Raw genomic sequence first — 19,544 nt, 5'->3', positions numbered from 1 at the left:
AAGCGATTAAAGGCACAAAGTAGAGCAGCAAGAGAGACTGCCCAAGTGGAATACTTTGTGCTTTATAACCCACAAGTACCCACAGGTAGGTGCAATAATACTCCCCTCGTGCGTTTGTTGGGGTGCAAAACAAAGTTTTGTTCCCTTCTTGGTCTTTGGTACAGGATAAAGGCAGGTCAGCAAGCTGGAAGGTTAGGCCAGGGAGTAGGACTGTTTCTTTTTTTTCACCTACTGATACCTTTCTTTAGGGTTACTTTGAAAAAGAAGATTTGACTGATCAAGCATTGACTTTCAGTCCAAGAAAGAGCGAAGCCAGCTCTTGCCAGGACTGGAGGAAGTCCCTGTTGAGAGCGAACCCTTAGGACCTGAGCTCGTTCTCAGACTGTGTCGATTATGTCTAAGCAAGGAGACGACTGCTACTTCTATTTCTATTCCACCTGTAACAAGGTATGTTTGGGCTTCTTTTGCTTTGGGGTTTCTTGTTGAGTTTTTAGGAGAGGAGGGGGCAGAGGGGGAGGGGACATCCAGATTTCTGTTAACTGAATAAGCAGTTAGATTCTGCTTCCAGTTCTGCTAGCATGGATAATTTTTTAGGCTGTACTGTTTTAATTTCCTTTTTGTTGATTTCCTTTTGGTTACAGGGAGACAGCTGTTCCTTCCGCCACTGTGAGGCTGCTCTGGGCAATGAGAGAGTGTGCAGGCTGTGGCGGGAGGGTCGCTGTTTCAGGACTAGCTGCAGGTTCAGACACATGGAAGTCGAAGTGAGTGTTTGCCTAAAGATGTGTTCTCAAACGAAATCCCTGAAAGCATTTTTCCTTGCTGTCGGTAGACTGAATGTGCTTGTACGTGATAGCTTTACTTGCTTTAAAATGATACTGGTTTGTGTTACTTGGAGGGGGGTGGGAGGAATTTGGGAGAAGAAAAATCAATTTCTTAGGTATATCTCAGCAAGACATTTTTGTATTAGGTGCTGACGTTGTTCTGAGGTCTTGGGGTAGCACAGGGTGGGGAGGGAGAAGATGGGAAGGAGATAAGGCTCTGAAAGGTAAATTGAGAGAGATTCAAGCTAGGCAATTTAAGGCATTTTTTCCCTCTGAATAATCCCAGTATTTTGCACGTTGTCTTAGTTTAACCCACCCTGAACTGATGTGTGAGAGCCCCCCGTCTTCTCCAACGGAATGACAGGAAAGCTAGATAATATGTAGTTGTTACAGCTTACGCAAACTTTGTCGATCTGCCCTGAAATGCTTTCAGTGATAAACTGCCCTTTGGAATGATGTTTCCGCAGTGCACTGCAATAGCCCTGTCTCTGGCATGACGTGTAACTATGTCTCTTAGCAAATCTCAGGCGAGTGTTACCATGAGCTTTTATTTCTTTCTGTCTTCAGAAAAAACGCAGTGAGATTCCTTGCCACTGGGAGAATCAAGCAGTTGGCTGTCAAAAATCCAACTGTGCGTTCCGTCACACGAAAGGACGTTATGTCGACGGACGCTTCTTCCCGCCAAGCAAAAGTGAGTTTCTTGGGTCCTTTTTCTTTCAGCATTAAAGAATTAATTTTGAATATTACTTAGGAGTGGGTACAATGCCGTAGAAGGCATCAGGTAACTGCTCACTGATGAGTGTAGGGAGAAGTGTGCAGTCGCAGGCTCTCAGCTAAACGGACTGTAATTCTGGTATGTAATTTTTTCTTTCATGCTCAGCTTCTCTGTGCTTTGTGTGATCTTTGCACTTCAGGTTGCTTTCCCCTCATTTAATCCTTTCTGGATGGTCGGGTGGCGAGATTAGTGTGTGAAGGGAAGCGGTTGTTCCTGGTGTGTTCGTAGGGGTGGGGAATAGGAAACTCTGAATTCAGTAGCCAGGTGGGTTATGTACCTTATCTACCCTATCTAGACAGTGAGTGCAAGGTTGGGGTGAAAGTTTTACATGGCCAAATGAGAGATGATCCTCGTCTTCCTCTAGCTACGCTTCCAAGTCCCCCTGAGTCTGCAGAAGATGCTGTGAAAATGGCTCAGGCGTCACTGCAGCAAAACAAACTTTCTGTCCAGTCAAATCCCTCTCCGCAGCTGAGGGGGGTGATGATAGTGGAAAACTCTGAAAAGGTCCCAAGTCCTACGCATCCTCCAGTTGTAATCAATGCTGCAGATGATGATGAAGATGGGTACTTTTTACTTCCTGAAGGCATTTCTACTGGAGGTGAATGTATAAATGACAGAATGCCTGAACTGTGTAGCGTTTAAAGCTACGGACGAGAGTCTGGACTCTTAAATAGTTTTTCCCCGGTATAGCTCTTGCTTATATGAGCTTGTCAAGTCAATATAGCTGTTTAAAAAAAACCCTCCTACAAACAGTTGCTTGTAGTTAGGAATACGAACAGAATGTGAACCGTGGACTGAAACGTCATTGTACGAGCTACATAAGCATGAAACGTCTTGTATAATCCCTGCTCCCTAACTGAATAGGTTTATTTTGGACTTTCAGACCAGCTTTCTGAAGAAGGAGGTGAAACTAAAACAGCTGTCCAGCAACCGGCAACAGAAGCCCCTAGTGGATCGCGGATAATTTCCACTAGGAAATGCAGCGGTAATACAAAGCAAGGTATTCTAGCAGCTGTAGTAGGATGGATTGGAAGGAGAACTTGACGATTAACTCCAAAGCACTATGTTCTAAAAGTACGGTAGAACATAGGGTAGCTGGATGGAGTCAGTTATTTCCATGGGCTCGTTCCTGTCTAATAATGTCGTATGTCCCTTGGGTCAGACAGGTCAACTCCTCCTTGTTGACTTTTGTAAAACAAAATAGAGCCACAGCGTGGAGTTTAAATGCCTGCAAGTGTGTCCTTTCAAACACTGTGGGAAGCCATGTCTAATGACGGAGGAATCTAATATCATGTAGATGGATTAAAACGCTTAAAAGTGCAGGTTTTACTCTGTAGGATGGGAGGAGGGGTGCCAATTGCTTACCAAAATGCCCATCCGTTCTATGGCTTTTTTTACTTGTGGGGAGTGTTGAGAGGGTTTATTTGGAAGACTTTGGAAGGGTTCTGAGCTGTAAGAAGCTTGAGGAAGCGTGCTCTTCAACATGTGCCTTTAGGCCTCAGCTTCATTAATGATTTTCTGTTTTCAGAGGACAATTTAAATTTTGGAATAAAAACAGTTAAAGAAATCAAATTGAAGAAACTAAAGGAAAAAACAAAAAACCAAGGTGGTGAGTTAATATCCCTTACTTTCTTATCCTTCTGCCTTCTGTTCACCTTCATCCTTTTGGTTTTTTTGTTTTTGTTTTTAAGCTTCTGATACTACCTGGATAGCTGGCTATGCACTGGTGAATACAATTCTTGGCACGAGAAAGGAAATTTTTGGGGGCTGTTGGGTTCAGACTGGGAGGTGTATGCAGCTGAGAGCTGCTTGAGGGACAGACTTCCATGCTTAGTTGCAGGCCTTGAGCTACTTTGGCGTGCAGTCTGTTTTCTTAAACTCAAACAGCTGATATTCTAGATTGGAATTCCAAGGGCAAATCAGAGGGAAATTGCTCATTTCTCTTATTTACATGCAGTGGTCATTGTGTGTTTGACAGTAATGGATAACTAATGTCTTTGGTCTTTGTGATAGTTCTTCTGTTTTGGTTGGTTGGTTGGTTTTTTGTTGGTTTTATTTTTTTCCCTAAACATCCTTATGTTTTGCTTGCTCTGATCAGAAGGTCCTTCAGGAGTTTCTGTTCCTCCGCTCCAATCTCGGGCTGTTCCTGTGCCAGAAAAGGAAATTGTACGGACGGTAGTGAGAACTGTGACTCTGTCTACAAAGCAAGGTAATAGCCAATGCTATTGTTTCCATTTCATGGCTCCTCAACCGAAAGGTTAAGTAATAATTAAGGTAATTCAGACACGTTAGCCTGCTGGTGCTGCCTTTTCTAATTAAAACCCTGCTTTTATGCTTAAAGGCCCTGGTTTGATTGCAAATATTTGGCATTTGTAGGTGCTGAGTTTGTCGTATTGCAATAAAAGATCCAGAAGTGGTTTGTCAATACAAGTGTCAGTATGCAAATAAGGGGATAACTGGAAAACCCGGGGAGTAATGAAAGGGAAGACCTATAGAAGATGGTATTATACAAGTAGCCAATTTCTGAAGCATTGACGAGGCTGACGGTGGCACTTGCGGAGAGTAGCGTGATACGAGTCTGTGTATAAGTGGTGGTGTTCAGATCTGCACAAATTCCTTGGAAAGGCAAAAAACGTGTGGCACTACTACTACTCGTAGTCACTCGTTTCTGTGGTTTGGCTACCAGAAGAGTGTCTTTTGCTGGGATGTGGGCTAGAAGGACAATGCTTTTACTGGCTACTGGTTTGTGTGCACTGAAGAGATTATTCTTTGTTTTAGGGGAGGAGCCTGTGATTCAACTGAACCTTGGCGAGAGGATGGGAAAACGGAAAGCCTCCACAGGTAAGAGCTTTTTGTGAGCCGTTGTTCGGGTGCCCTCATCTAAACGTGAACTATATTTAAGGGTATTTTTGCTGCGTGCAGGAGGAAAATACATTTTGGCAGAGATGTGTATTGACGGCAGAAGTGGCAAATTTGGTTAGCAGCTGAAAGACAAATATAAGCAAAGATCCCTGGAAGCATTGAAGTTTGTGGCTGACTGTTCTAAAATCCTCCTCCAGAGAAACGTTCTTAAAGTATTGCTTGCTTTCTCTCTTTCTGAAGCTGGTAAAAGTGTCCTTCCGCTAAAGCGCAACCTTGCTGACAGGCTGGGGAAGAAGACAGAGGTTCTGGATAGTGCTGACAAAGCAGCAAAGAGAGGTACGGCTACTAAGCAGACATCTGGGTTTGATGCACAGATTTTCTGTTTAGGTTTGCTGTTTGTCCTTTCTTCTAACGGTTCTTTTTGCGTGTTGGTTGAGGGCTCGAGGTAGCTCTGAATCCCAGTGAAGTGATGGGTCTCATTTCGAAATGCGAACACCAAATGGAGATTTATGCAGTCTGCCTAACTTTTTCTGTTCTCTCTTGTAGTTCAAGTCCCCAGGTCTCTGAAGGAGAGGCTAGGACTGCCCTCTGAGCAGACCAGTACAGAGACAGATAAGAACTGGCTATTAAGTATGCCTTCACCTTTTTCCTTTCCATGAGCTTTCATACAGCCCTAAAAGTTAATTTAAAAACACCTGCCTGATTCCTCTTGCTCGAGTGCTGAAGCTGTCCTCTTTAGCTGCTGGCTAAGTACACTTACCTAGAAGGATTGTGGGACTGTTAAGAGAACCTGTTTGTTTGTTGTTTTTTTTTTCCCCGAGGCAGAGCAAGACGGTATCAGTTCTCTCTTCCTTTTCCTCTAGCCAAACGGAAGGTGTGCCTGAAGCCTTTGGATGGGAAAGCCACCTTCCCCACAAAGCAGCCACTGAAACGTAAGGCAGCCGAGAGTCATCCCTCTGCCGTGGCGGCTGTGAAGCCATTGAGTGCCACTGGTGGCGACGGGAAGGAGCCTTCAGCTAAAAAAGCAGCTGTGGTAAGGACAGCGACTGAGGCAGTAGTGGGTCCCTAGTAAAACTGATGCCCAAGTTGTACGCTCCTCTTGGAGAACAGGTGGAAGACTGAAATGTTCTCCGGCTCTCTGTTCCCTTTTAAATCCAGAAGTGGTCGACAGGACGCTTGTAGTACCTTTCTGCTTTTTACGAGGTGAATGGCAGTGTTTACATAACACTCTGCTACGTCCATTAATGCCGTGTTCTTTAGGAAGACCCAAGGTCGTTAGTAAACTTTAAGGGAATACTAACTTTTCTTCAGGTGTGCCCTGGTTCTGTATTTTGGTTAGGGCTCAGCAATGCCAGAGGAGAAGCAGTGGAGGAAGAATCTGCAAAGCAGTCTTTGACCTGTGTATCATAAAAACCATCTTGCTTCTTCCTAGGCCATTGTTCCGGCTTTGCCAGAGGACAGCCTCCTCTCCATACGTGGGAGAGAAAAACCCCAAGCCAGGTAACAACCACAACTTGTTCTTTTTCTTGATCAGTGTGCCTTTCACGTGAAACTGAGTTTTGTTTTTTTCACACGTGGAAACATTAGAGTTTTGAGATAATTCATGCCAAAATCCAGCAGAGGAAAAATTTGTCTGAAAGAATAAGCTTCTAGCAGCTGGCTGGACTGCTTATTCAGATTCTTGTCTGAAAATGCTGCAAGTTGGTACAGCTTTTCAGTGGCTTCTTGGGTTTTCTGAACGCCTGCAGAGGTTGACTTGGTAACATTTTGCAGTCAAATTAGTAAAGGTGGCCAAGTACCTCTGGCTACAAAAATGGAACCTTCTTTGCCAGACCCCAGATGCTGTGTCTTCGCGGATAAATCCCCAAACTGCAAAATGTACCTGCTGATACATTGGGCTCTAAAAGCAGCCCCAGGTTAATTGAATAACAATCCCTGTGTAAGGCTGAGGTGTAGGAGGGATTAACTACCGTTTTAAGAGCTGGTTTGCAGAAAACATGTCTCTGCTTAAGGAATGTCATACACTGATTTGCTCTCTTTCTTGTTCTTCCAAGTCCTGAACTGCACCTTGGAAGCCAGGCAGACTCTGTGGCACAGTCAGAGGTCACAAGCTCGACCTCAGCTTCCTCACAAGTAGCGGTAAAGACACAGCAGCTGAGCTCCACAGGGGCCTGGGAAGCCCCCTTCTCTGTAGAAGACGACTTTGAGAAGTTTCTTTGGGAAATCTCAGGAGGCAAACTGGAAGACATAATTGACCCGGACCCAGAGAAGGATGAGGATGAGCTCCTCATGGAACTTGCTGAAATGCTGGACATCTGAACCGCATAGTCTTAAGGCTGAAAATAAAGAAAGAAATAAATAAATTGCAACTGATTATTTTGTTGGATACCCAGAGGTGATTCTTTTTCGAGCTGAGGCTTTGCAATGAGTCTTAAAGCACAGGTGAACTGGTAGAAATTGGCAGTATCTGCACTCAGTTGTCCTGAACTTCCCTGCAGGTCAGAGGTGCGGTCTGAATTTGTGACCCTGCAGAAGACAGCTGAGACTGGGGTCTATTGTGTACCCTGCCACCAGGGATCGTTTTCCCTAGCAGCTACCTTTTGAATGATTTTCTTAAATTTTTGAAGAACTTGAGTCTCTTCTCTTCCTACGAGGATTTGTGAAGCTGCGGGGGCCCTCAGGCATTTGCTGCTGGCAGAGGAAAAATCGGTTGTCGGAGTTGATTGTCAATACTTTCTCTCTGGGAGAAAACGCTCGTGTGCTTTGATAATCCACTGTGCTGTCTTAGTTCCTAGAGGAAAGGTCTGAAACCAAAACTGAGCAAACTGCTGTTCCGGCTCCAGAAGGGTCACCCAGCCCCAAGCTGCCGACGCTTTATCCTGCTGCAGGACTTTCTCCCGCTGAGACTTCTGCGCAGACTTCGGGAGAGAGGAAGAGCGCGCGAGAGCCCGGCGAGGAAGGCTTCCCCCTCGCTGCTTCCCTCCTCCTGCTCCGTCGTCAGCCTTCGCTGTCCCCGGCCTAGGCTCTGCCCGTGGAGACGGGGTTTGGTGTACGCCATGGTTTCTGTAAATATTTTATTCTTCCCTCTTTATATTCGTATTCTCCTGAAGGTCCTGTATTAAACGTAGCCTGGGCTCCTCCGCCTTCGCCGGTAGTTGAGCTGTTCCCCATGACAGCACTTAACAGGGTTTTTAACGAACCCTGGCGCAGGAAGGGTGCGGGTGCGTGGTCTGTCTGTGGGGCGTCCTTAACGCTCCGCTCCAGATCCTCATCTTCCGCTACCTGCAGAACGTGAGTACCGCCGGGCTGCCGCGGCTTCGGCCCCGTGTGAGAGGAACGTCCCGGTGCTTCTTGCGCAGGGCCCTTAGAGCCGTGTGGGGAGCGGGGCGGCACGCCGGAGGGGTCTTTCCGAGTTCAGGATGGGGTTTTTGGAGCCGGTTCCTGTTGAACTGAAGAACTTGCCGTCGTTGCGATCCGTGAGAAGACCAGCTAGTTCCGAGTTGGGCGTTTTTCCTCCTCACCTTAAGGGGTTACCTTTGTAAGAGGCGTTTGCTCTTGCAGTCGGGTGTGCAGGGATGTTTTCCGTGACAGTCTTTAAAGCCTGTGCTGTTGCGTGTTCGCCAGTGAAGGCAGAGAGTATTTCCAAAATAGTCTACCACCTTAAAAATGACCGAGGATGTAACCGAAACCACGCGTGAGAGTTACTGCCTCGAGTGTTACGAAGCTATCGGCAGCAAGGAGTTGTTAATGCACAGGAGAGAACAAAATTGTGTGGAGTGTTTATGTTCCTGTTGTGCTCTCCCCCTCCATCATTTTGCAGAGGTCCAGGATCCAGGTGTGGCTTTCTGAGCAAGTGAACATGGGGCTAGAAGGCTGCATCATTGTGAGTATCAGGATGTCTTTGGCTTGGGGTTTTTGTTGGTTGTTCTTCAAATTGGTAAAACTGTTTCTTCCTGTCAGGAAAAACTAGCATGGGGGGTGGCAAGACCTCGTGCCTCTCCAATTAATAGTCTTAATTGTCCAGCCCACGTCAGCACAGCTCACGATAGTTTGTGTCGTTGTTGCTGAAGTTTAGAGCAGGGGACGTAGCTCACCGACGGCTTTTGTTGCCGATTTTTAGGGCTTTGATGAATATATGAACTTGGTGCCGGACGACGCAGAGGAAATTCACTCCAAAGCAAAACCAAGGAAAGAGCTGGGTGTGTCAGTGTGTCTGTGTAACCCGAGCGATGCCTGAATCCTGGCTGCGTGAGCCTTCCCCGTAGCAAGGCTTTAAAGCACAAAAGGTGTGAAGAGTGTTGAGTTTGGAGTACAGTGAGCAGATACTGGCTAGGTCTCGGTTCCTGCTGTTTCCTGAGCTGGTGGTTTTGTTGAACGTGAAGGAGAAAGAATCTGCCTCTGCCTGAGGCGAGTCTTTGTCTTTCAAATGTGGGGAACAACGGATGGACTGCGCTGCACGTTTTCTGCAGCCCGGGTGGCTGGAGGGGTCCAGTCGAACTCCTGCTCAGGAATATGGAAGGCAACACGCAAAATGCTGAGCTGCTTGGGCACTGAAAAGAGCTAGGTCTGAGGGGATTTCTCTTGTTCCCCCCATGGTGGTGAATGTAGTAAAGTTGCACTATACAGGTGTCTCTCACTTCCTAGGGAAAAGAAATGGCGCCTTCTAGACCGTGAATTCCTCCTGATTTGTATTGGAATGCCTCTGCTGGGCAAAGCAGTGTCCCTTAATTGCCATCCATTTAAGCGTTGGCTTGTGCAAACTGCAGAAATCGTGCTTGAAATTTAATTTAATTATCAATGGCATCAGTAACACATTTGGAAGAATGTTTCTTGTCAGACTTCTACCTGAAGGAGCGCCAGTAATTTCTAGCAGGAGATGCGTAGGAATCTGTATGACACAAGAGCCTGTTTTTGAAGGTGCTAAGGGTCAAAAGTGAATAGTCCCATCAATACTGAAGAAGGGAAGAAAACCTTGCACTTAACAACTGGTCTTACTCCTGTTGTGGTTTAAGCCCAGCCGGTAACAAAGCACCACGCAGCCGCTTGCTCACTCTCCTCTCCCCCTGCCGCCCCGGGCCACGGTGGGATGAGCAGAAAACATAAGGCAGGCTCGTGGGTCGAGGTAAGGACTGGGAGAGATCACTCACCCCTTATGGTCACGGGCAAAAGACAGGCTCAGCTTGGGGAAGAAACAAAATCAATGTAGTTTACTACAAATCCAAAGAAGCCAAGGATATTAGGAAGTCAAACCAAACCTGCGAACACCTGCCCCCCACCCCTCCCTCCTTCCCGCCTCAACTCCACTCCCGGGTTTCTCTCCCTGCTCCCCCGGCGGCGGGGAATGGGGGCTGGGGTCGGTTCCTCACAGGTTGTCTCTGCCGCTCCTTCCTCCTCAGGGGGAGGAGGACTCCGCGCTCGTCCCCTGCTCCACCGCGAGGTCCCTCCCACAGGAGACTGTCCTTCAGGAAGGTCTCGTCCCTGCCGCGGGCTGCAGTTCCTCACAAACTTCCCTGGCGTGGGTCCTTTCCGCGGGCTTCAGTTCTTCCCGAACTTCCCTGGCGTGGGTCCTTTCCGCGGGCTTCAGTTCTTCCCGAACTTCCCTGGCGTGGGTCCTTTCCGCGGGCTTCAGTTCTTCCCGAACTTCCCTGGCGTGGGTCCTTTCCGCGGGCCGGTCTTCAGCCACACGCTGCTCCAGCGCGGGCTTTCCCATGGAGCCACGGCCATCTTGGGGGGCCTCTGCTCCACCCTTCGCCTCCAGGGGCTGCAGGGGCATCAACCTCCTCAGGTGCCCCTCCTGCCCCCCGACCCCGGTGTCTGCAGAGCTGTTCCTCTCACATTCCTAATCCCCCTGCTCGCTGCAGGTTCCCCTTCTGAAATAGTTTATCCCAGAGGCGCTACCACTGTCGCTGATTGCGTCGGCCTGGGCCAGAGGCGGGTCCGACTCCGAGCTGAGGGAGCTTCGAGCAGCTTCTCACAGGAGCCACCCCTGCAGCCCCTGCGCTGCTACCAAAACCCCGCCACACAAACCCATAACAACTCCCTTTGCCAAGCAGTCAAAACCCAGAAACTAACATGAGAACCCAACTTGTCCTCTCTTTATTTCAGATTTGGGAAAATTCCCTGCTGGAAAAAAGAAAATCCTGGAAAATCCGCTAGTGTTTGTGTGAGTAGAAGGTTCCAACCTTTTGTTATTAAGCTGTAAGAACTATTTCATGCCGTTTTGTCCAAAAGCGTCAGAAATACTTGCACAGAAATGCGCAGCATCTGAATGGAAGGCGTCAGAACCGCTTGAATTTGAGCTTTATCTGGTGTGGCTGCAGGTTTTGTGGCATTTAGTATCTTCAGAACAGTAAGAATCAAAGTATCTGACTTTGCATCCAAAAAACCTGCTTGTGGCTAAAGAAGATCAGTTTCAGCTCTGGAGGCACCAAAAAATCATCAGCTGTCAAATTGGACCTAAGCCATCTTTTCAAACCTTCCGTGATCTTGCTGCAATGCGTGATGATGGATATATGGATTAGAGAACAGCGTACGATGGCAAACTTGTAGCATTGGCTCTGATGTAAAAAGAAAACAAATTCTTTCCTAAAATCAAAGTAATTCCAAATTCTTGGTACCGTGCAGCCACGCCACTTGCAAAGGAAGCATTTCCCTGCCTCTCAAAGCTTGCTGTATCCTCGATCTGCTGTCTTCCTGCTGTTAATTGATTGCAACTCTGCGTGTCTGATTAGGGCTAAGAGTTGCTCTCGATAGGGATATCATACAACATATGCTGTGCATGCTCGTGTGTATAGATACGTTTATACTGTACGCGTGTACATAGGCATGCCTGTTTGTGTGCTGGCCCTAAAATCACTCGTGTTCTAAAGCATCAGCCTTGAAGGCATATTCATCAAACTGTTCTGTAAATCTTTTGTTTTTACGGGTTCCCTCAAAATGAGAGACTTTTTATGCAGTCTGCTGTGGCAAATAGCCCCACATTCTAATCTTTACTATCACTCTTGCTGACTTTATCGTCACTCGCTCTTGGTGTGTGTATAAACAGGTATGTGTATGTATGTTCAGACAGTATTTAACAGGTAGAGTTGACTAAAACAAATGTAAAGAGTGGAAATTCTGACTCTTCTGCTTCAGCTTTGGACAACTTGGCTTCAGATTCTCATCCAGAGATGAGATGTGTTAGCAAGAGCTTGTTCTGTGCTTCAGACGACCCGATGGGTGGTTTGCATACGCATCATAACGCAGCATTGTCTATGTAACTTGTGACACCTAGGGCGCTGTCAGCCTAGTGGAGTGCGGTAACAAGCAGGTAAATCATCAGCAGCTGTTTGCAGCTGGGGTAAGGCTGACGGATTGACAGGGGGGATGAGAACACGTAGTTCCTGGTGCTCTGCCTTCCTTGTGATCTGACTATCCTAATAAACGGGGGGCGTTAAGCATCTTTAATACTTTTGTAAGCGATTAAAGGCACAAAGTAGAGCAGCAAGAGAGACTGCCCAAGTGGAATACTTTGTGCTTTATAACCCACAAGTACCCACAGGTAGGTGCAATAATACTCCCCTCGTGCGTTTGTTGGGGTGCAAAACAAAGTTTTGTTCCCTTCTTGGTCTTTGGTACAGGATAAAGGCAGGTCAGCAAGCTGGAAGGTTAGGCCAGGGAGTAGGACTGTTTCTTTTTTTTCACCTACTGATACCTTTCTTTAGGGTTACTTTGAAAAAGAAGATTTGACTGATCAAGCATTGACTTTCAGTCCAAGAAAGAGCGAAGCCAGCTCTTGCCAGGACTGGAGGAAGTCCCTGTTGAGAGCGAACCCTTAGGACCTGAGCTCGTTCTCAGACTGTGTCGATTATGTCTAAGCAAGGAGACGACTGCTACTTCTATTTCTATTCCACCTGTAACAAGGTATGTTTGGGCTTCTTTTGCTTTGGGGTTTCTTGTTGAGTTTTTAGGAGAGGAGGGGGCAGAGGGGGAGGGGACATCCAGATTTCTGTTAACTGAATAAGCAGTTAGATTCTGCTTCCAGTTCTGCTAGCATGGATAATTTTTTAGGCTGTACTGTTTTAATTTCCTTTTTGTTGATTTCCTTTTGGTTACAGGGAGACAGCTGTTCCTTCCGCCACTGTGAGGCTGCTCTGGGCAATGAGAGAGTGTGCAGGCTGTGGCGGGAGGGTCGCTGTTTCAGGACTAGCTGCAGGTTCAGACACATGGAAGTCGAAGTGAGTGTTTGCCTAAAGATGTGTTCTCAAACGAAATCCCTGAAAGCATTTTTCCTTGCTGTCGGTAGACTGAATGTGCTTGTACGCGATAGCTTTACTTGCTTTGAAATGATACTGGTTTCTGTTACTTGGAGGGGGGTGGGAGGAATTTGGGAGAAGAAAAATCAATTTCTTAGGTATATCTCAGCAAGACATTTTTGTATTAGGTGCTGACGTTGTTCTGAGGTCTTGGGGTAGCACAGGGTGGGGAGGGAGAAGATGGGAAGGAAATAAGGCTCTGAAAGGTAAATTGAGAGAGATTCAAGCTAGGCAATTTAAGGCATTTTTTCCCTCTGAATAATCCCAGTATTTTGCACGTTGTCTTAGTTTAACCCACCCTGAACTGATGTGTGAGAGCCGCCCATCTTCTCCAACAGAATGACAGGAAAGCTGGATAATATGTAGTTGTTACAGCTTACGCAAACTTTGTCGATCTGCCCTGAAATGCTTTCAGTGATAACTGCCCTTTGGAATGATGTTTCCGCAGTGCACTGCAATAGCCCTGTCTCTGGCATGACGTGTAACTATGTCTCTTAGCAAATCTCAGGCGAGTGTTACCATGAGCTTTTATTTCTTTCTGTCTTCAGAAAAAACGCAGTGAGATTCCTTGCTACTGGGAGAATCAACCAGCTGGCTGTCAAAAATCCAACTGTGCGTTCCGTCACACGAAAGGACGTTATGTCGACGGACGCTTCTTCCCGCCAAGCAAAAGTGAGTTTCTTGGGTCCTTTTTCTTTCAGCATTAAAGAATTAATTTTGAATATTACTTAGGAGTGGGTACAATGCCGTAGAAGGCATCAGGTAACTGCTCACTGATGAGTGTAGGGAGAAGTGTGCAGTCGCAGGCTCTCAGCTAAACGGACTGTAATTCTGGTATGTAATTTTTTCTTTCATGCTCAGCTTCTCTGTGCTTTGTGTGATCTTTGCACTTCAGGTTGCTTTCCCCTCATTTAATCCTTTCTGGATGGTAGGGTGGCGAGATTAGTGTGTGAAGGGAAGCCGTTGTTCCTAGTGTGTTCATAGGGGTGGGGAATAGGAAACTCTGAATTCAGTAGCCAGGTGGGTTATGTACCTTATCTACCCTATCTAGACAGTGAGTGCAAGGTTGGGGTGAAAGTTTTACATGGCCAAATGAGAGATGATCCTCGTCTTCCTCTAGCTACGCTTCCAAGTCCCCCTGAGTCTGCAGAAGATGCTGTGAAAATGGCTCAGGCGTCACTGCAGCAAAACAAACTTTCTGTCCAGTCAAATCCCTCTCCGCCGCTGAGGGGGGTGATGAAAGCGGAAAACTCTGAAAAGGTCCCAAGTCCTACGCATCCTCCAGTTGTAATCAATGCTGCAGATGATGATGAAGATGGGTACTTTTTACTTCCTGAAGGCATTTCTACTGGAGGTGAATGTATAAATGACAGAATGCCTGAACTGTGTAGCGTTTAAAGCTACGGACGAGAGTCTGGACTCTTAAATAGTTTTTCCCCGGTATAGCTCTTGCTTATATGAGCTTGTCAAGTCAATATAGCTGTTTAAAAAAACCCTCCTACAAACAGTTGCTTGTAGTTAAGAATACGAACAGAATGTGAACCGTGGACTGAAACGTCATTGTACGAGCTACATAAGCATGAAACGTCTCGTATAATCCCTGCTCCCTAACTGAATAGGTTTATTTTGGACTTTCAGACCAGCTTTCTGAAGAAGGAGGTGAAACTAAAACAGCTGTCCAGCAACCGGCAACAGAAGCCCCTAGTGGATCACGGATAATTTCCACTAGGAAATGCAGCGGTAATACAAAGCAAGGTATTCTAGCAGCTGTAGTAGGATGGATTGGAAGGAGAACTTGACGATTAACTCCAAAGCACTATGTTCTAAAAGTACGGTAGAACATAGGGTAGCTGGATGGAGTCAGTTATTTCCATGGGCTCATTCCTGTCTAATAATGTCGTATGTCCCTTGGGTCAGACAGGTCAACTCCTCCTTGTTGACTTTTGTAAAACAAAAGAGAGCCACAGCGTGGAGTTTAAAAGCCTGCAAGTGTGTCCTTTCAAACACTGTGGGAAGCCATATCTAATGACGGAGGAATCGAATATCATGTAGATGGATTAAAACGCTTAAAAGTGCAGGTTTTACTCTGTAGGATGGGAGGAGGGGTGCCAATTGCTTACCAAAATGCCCATCCGTTCTATGGCTTTTTTTACTTGTGGGGAGTGTTGAGAGGGTTTATTTGGAAGACTTTGGAAGGGTTCTGAGCTGTAAGAAGCTTGAGGATGTGTGCTCTTCAACATGTGCCTTTAGGCCTCAGCTTCATTAACGATTTTCTGTTTTCAGAGGACAATTTAAATTTTGGAATAAAAACAGTTAAAGAAATCAAATTGAAGAAACTAAAGGAAAAAACAAAAAACCAAGGTGGTGAGTTAATATCCCTTACTTTCTTATCCTTCTGCCTTCTGTTCACCTTCATCCTTTTGGTTTTTTTGTTTTTGTTTTTAAGCTTCTGATACTACCTGGATAGCTGGCTATGCACTGGTGAATACAATTCTTGGCACGAGAAAGGAAATTTTTGGGGGCTGTTGGGTTCAGACTGGGAGGTGTATGCAGCTGAGAGCTGCTTGAGGGACAGACTTCCATGCTTAGTTGCAGGCCTTGAGCTACTTTGGCGTGCAGTCTGTTTTCTTAAACTCAAACAGCTGATATTCTAGATTGGAATTCCAAGGGCAAATCAGAGGGAAATTGCTCATTTCTCTTATTTACATGCAGTGGTCATTGTGTGTTTGACAGTAATGGATAACTAATGTCTTTGGTCTTTGTGATAGTTCTTCTGTTTTGGTTGGTTGGTTGGTTTTTTGTTGGTTTTATTTTTTTCCCTGAACATCCTTATGTTTTGCTTGCTCTGATCAGAAGGTCCTTCAGGAGTTTCTGTTCCTCCGCTCCAATCTCGGGCTGTTCCTGTGCCAGAAAAGGAAATTGTACGGACGGTAGTGAGAACTGTGACTCTGTCTACAAAGCAAGGTAATAGCCAATGCTATTGTTTCCATTTCATGGCTCCTCAACCACAAGGTTAAGTAATAATTAAGGTAATTCAGACACGTTAGCCTGCTGGTGCTGCCTTTTCTAATTAAAACCCTGCTTTTATGCTTAAAGGCCCTGGTTTGATTGCAAATATTTGGCATTTGTAGGTGCTGAGTTTGTCGTATTGCAATAAAAGATCCAGAAGTGGTTTGTCAATACAAGTGTCAGTATGCAAATAAGGGGATAACTGGAAAACCCGGGGAGTAATGAAAGGGAAGACCTATAGAAGATGGTATTATACAAGTAGCCAATTTCTGAAGCATTGACGAGGCTGACGGTGGCACTTGCGGAGAGTAGCGTGATACGAGTCTGTGTATAAGTGGTGGTGTTCGGATCTGCACAAATTCCTTGGAAAGGCAAAAAACGTGTGGCACTACTACTACTCGTAGTCACTCGTTTCTGTGGTTTGGCTACCAGAAGAGTGTCTTTTGCTGGGACGTGGGCTAGAAGGACAATGCTCTTACTGGCTACTGGTTTGTGTGCACTGAAGAGATTATTCTTTGTTTTAGGGGAGGAGCCTGTGATTCAACTGAACCTTGGCGAGAGGATGGGAAAACGGAAAGCCTCCACAGGTAAGAGCTTTTTGTGAGCCGTTGTTCGGGTGCCCTCATCTAAACGTGAACTATATTTAAGGGTATTTTTGCTGCGTGCAGGAGGAAAATACATTTTGGCAGAGATGTGTGTTGATGGCAGAAGTGGCAAATTTGGTTAGCAGCTGAAAGACAAATATAAGCAAAGATCCCTGGAAGCATTGAAGTTTGTGGCTGACTGTTCTAAAATCCTCCTCCAGAGAAACGTTCTTAAAGTATTGCTTGTTTTCTCTCTTTCTGAAGCTGGTAAAAGTGTCCTTCCGCTAAAGCGCAACCTTGCTGACAGGCTGGGGAAGAAGACAGAGGTTCTGGATAGTGCTGACAAAGCAGCAAAGAGAGGTACGGCTACTAAGCAGACATCTGGATTTGATGCACAGATTTTCTGTTTAGGTTTGCTGTTTGTCCTTTCTTCTAACGGTTCTTTTTGCGTGTTGGTTGAGGGCTCGAGGTAGCTCTGAATCCCAGTGAAGTGATGGGTCTCATTTCGAAATGCGAACACCAAATGGAGATTTATGCAGTCTGCCTAACTTTTTCTGTTCTCTCTTGTAGTTCAAGTCCCCAGGTCTCTGAAGGAGAGGCTAGGACTGTCCTCTGAGCAGACCAGTACAGAGACAGATAAGAACTGGCTATTAAGTATGCCTTCACCTTTTTCCTTTCCATGAGCTTTCATACAGCCCTAAAAGTTAATTTAAAAACACCTGCCTGATTCCTCTTGCTCGAGTGCTGAAGCTGTCCTCTTTAGCTGCTGGCTAAATACACTTACCTAGAAGGATTGTGGGACTGTTAAGAGAACCTGTTTGTTGTTTGGTTTTTTTTTTCCCCTGAGGCAGAGCAAGACGGTATCAGTTCTCTCTTCCTTTTCCTCTAGCCAAACGGAAGGTGTGCCTGAAGCCTTTGGATGGGAAAGCCACCTTCCCCACAAAGCAGCCACTGAAACGTAAGGCAGCCGAGAGTCATCCCTCTGCCGTGGCGGCTGTGAAGCCATTGAGTGCCACTGGTGGCGACGGGAAGGAGCCTTCAGCTAAAAAAGCAGCTGTGGTAAGGACAGCGACTGAGGCAGTAGTGGGTCCCTAGTAAAATTGATGCCCAAGTTGTACCCTCCTCTTGGAGAACAGGTGGAAGACTGAAATGTTCTCCGGCTCTCTGTTCCCTTTTAAATCCAGAAGTGGTCGACAGGACGCTTGTAGTACCTTTCTGCTTTTTACGAGGTGAATGGCAGTGTTTACATAACGCTCTGCTACGTCCATTAATGCCGTGTTCTTTAGGAAGACCCAAGGTCGTTAGTAAACTTTAAGGGAATACTAACTTTTCTTCAGGTGTGCCCTGGTTCTGTATTTTGGTTAGGGCTCAGCAATGCCAGAGGAGAAGCAGTGGAGGAAGAATCTGCAAAGCAGTCTTTGACCTGTGTATCATAAAAACCACCTTGCTTCTTCCTAGGCCATTGTTCCGGCTTTGCCAGAGGACAGCCTCCTCTCCATACGTGGGAGAGAAGAACCCCAAGCCAGGTAACAACTAGAACTTGTTCTTTTTCTTGATCAGTGTGCCTTTCACGTGAAACTGAGTTGTGTTTTTTTCACACGTGGAAACATTAGGGTTTTGAGATAATTCATGCCAAAATCCAGCAGAGGAAAAATTTGTCTGAAAGAATAAGCTTCTAGCAGCTGGCTGGACTGCTTATTCAGATTCTTGTCTGAAAATGCTGCAAGTTGGTACAGCTTTTCAGTGGCTTCTTGGGTTTTCTGAACGCCTGCAGAGGTTGACTTGGTAACCTTTTTGCAGTCAAATTAGTAAAGGTGGCCAAGTACCTCTGGCTACAAAAATGGAACCTTCTTTGCCAGACCCCAGATGCTATGTCTTCACGGATAAATCCCCAAACTGCAAAATGTACCTGCTGATACATTGGACTCTAAAAGTAGCCCCAGGTTAATTGAATAACAATCCCTGTGTAAGGCTGAGGTGTAGGAGGGATTAACTACCGTTTTAAGAGCTGGTTTGCAGAAAACATGTCTCTGCTTAAGGAATGTCATACACTGATTTGCTCTCTTTCTTGTTCTTCCAAGTCCTGTACTGCATCTTGGAAGCCAGGCAGACTCTGTGGCACAGTCAGAGGTCACAAGCTCGACCTCAGCTTCTTCACAAGTAGCAGTAAAGAAACACCGGTTGAACTTCTCAGGGGCCTGGGAAACCCCCTTCTCTGTAGAAGATGACTTTGAGAAGTTTCTTTGGGAAATCTCAGGAGGCAAACAGGAAGACGAAATGGATGTGGACCCAGAGAATGATGAGGATGACTTCTTCATGGAAATTGGTGAACTGATTGATGGCTGAAAATAAAGAAATAAATAAATTGAAACGGATTACTTTGTTGGATACCCAGAGGTGATTCTTTTTCGAGCTGAGGTTTTGCAATGAGTCTTAAAGCACAGGTGAACTGGTAGAAATTGGCAGTATCTGCACTCAGTTGTCCTGAACTTCCCTGCAGGTCAGAGGTGCGGTCTGAATTTGTGACCCTGCAGAAGACAGCTGAGACTGGGGTCTATTGTGTACCCTGCCACCAGGGATCGTTTTCCCTAGCAGCTACCTTTTGAATGATTTTCTTAAATTTTTGAAGAACTTGAGTCTCTTCTCTTCCTACGAGGATTTGTGAAGCTGCAGGGGCCCTCAGGCATTAGCTGCTGGCAGAGGAAAAATCGGTTGTCGGAGTTGATTGTCAATACTTTCTCTTTGGGAGAAAACACTTGCGTGCTTTGATAATCCACTGTGCTGTCTTAGTTCTAGAGGAAAGGTCTGAAACCAAAACTGAGTAAACTGCTGTTCCAGCTCCAGAAGGGTCACCCAGCCCCAAGCTGCCAACACTTTATCCTGCTGCAGGACTTTCTCCCGCTGAGATTTCCACCAGAGTGGGTCGGTCGGTTGCTAACTTGCGCGCAGACTTCGGGAGAGAGGAAGAGCGCGCGAGAGCCCGGCGAGGAAGGCTTCCCCCTCGCTGCTTCCCTCCTCCTGCTCCGTCGTCAGCCTTCGCTGTCCCCGGCCTAGGCTCTGCCCGTGGAGACGGGGTTTGGTGTACGCCATGGTTTCTGTAAATATTTTATTCTTCCCTCTTATATTCGTATTCTCCTGAAGATCCTGTATTAAACGTAGCCTGGGCTCCTCCGCCTTCGCCGGTAGTTGAGCTGTTCCC

General features: G+C 46.3%; 2 protein-coding genes across 2 annotated transcripts; both read left to right on the top strand.

Annotated features, from left to right (window-relative positions):
- The first annotated feature begins 300 nt into the window (after positions 1–300).
- On the top strand, positions 301–6,778 carry LOC128154233 (zinc finger CCCH domain-containing protein 11A-like). Its single transcript, XM_052814498.1, has 13 exons — positions 301–447; positions 642–761; positions 1,389–1,512; positions 1,961–2,179; positions 2,480–2,596; positions 3,125–3,205; positions 3,695–3,805; positions 4,375–4,437; positions 4,699–4,794; positions 5,005–5,063; positions 5,327–5,491; positions 5,891–5,958; positions 6,513–6,778. Exons 1-13 carry the CDS (start codon positions 394–396, stop codon positions 6,775–6,777), a joined length of 1,542 nt encoding a protein of 513 aa, XP_052670458.1. The 5' UTR covers positions 301–393; the 3' UTR covers position 6,778.
- Positions 6,779–12,208: 5,430 nt separating this feature from the next.
- Positions 12,209–18,749, top strand: LOC128154232 (zinc finger CCCH domain-containing protein 11A-like). The gene is made up of 12 exons (XM_052814496.1): positions 12,209–12,360; positions 12,555–12,674; positions 13,301–13,424; positions 13,873–14,091; positions 14,391–14,507; positions 15,036–15,116; positions 15,606–15,716; positions 16,286–16,348; positions 16,610–16,794; positions 17,240–17,404; positions 17,804–17,871; positions 18,427–18,749. The coding sequence occupies exons 1-12, from the start codon at positions 12,307–12,309 to the stop codon at positions 18,689–18,691; spliced, it is 1,572 nt and encodes a 523-aa protein (XP_052670456.1). The 5' UTR covers positions 12,209–12,306; the 3' UTR covers positions 18,692–18,749.
- The last annotated feature ends 795 nt before the right edge of the window (positions 18,750–19,544 follow it).

This window comes from Harpia harpyja, chromosome 19 (genome assembly GCF_026419915.1).
Source record: "Harpia harpyja isolate bHarHar1 chromosome 19, bHarHar1 primary haplotype, whole genome shotgun sequence".
Lineage (NCBI taxonomy): Eukaryota > Metazoa > Chordata > Aves > Accipitriformes > Accipitridae > Harpia > Harpia harpyja.
The sequence above is the reverse complement of the archived record's forward strand: the minus strand, read 5'-3'. Positions and strand labels throughout refer to the sequence as shown.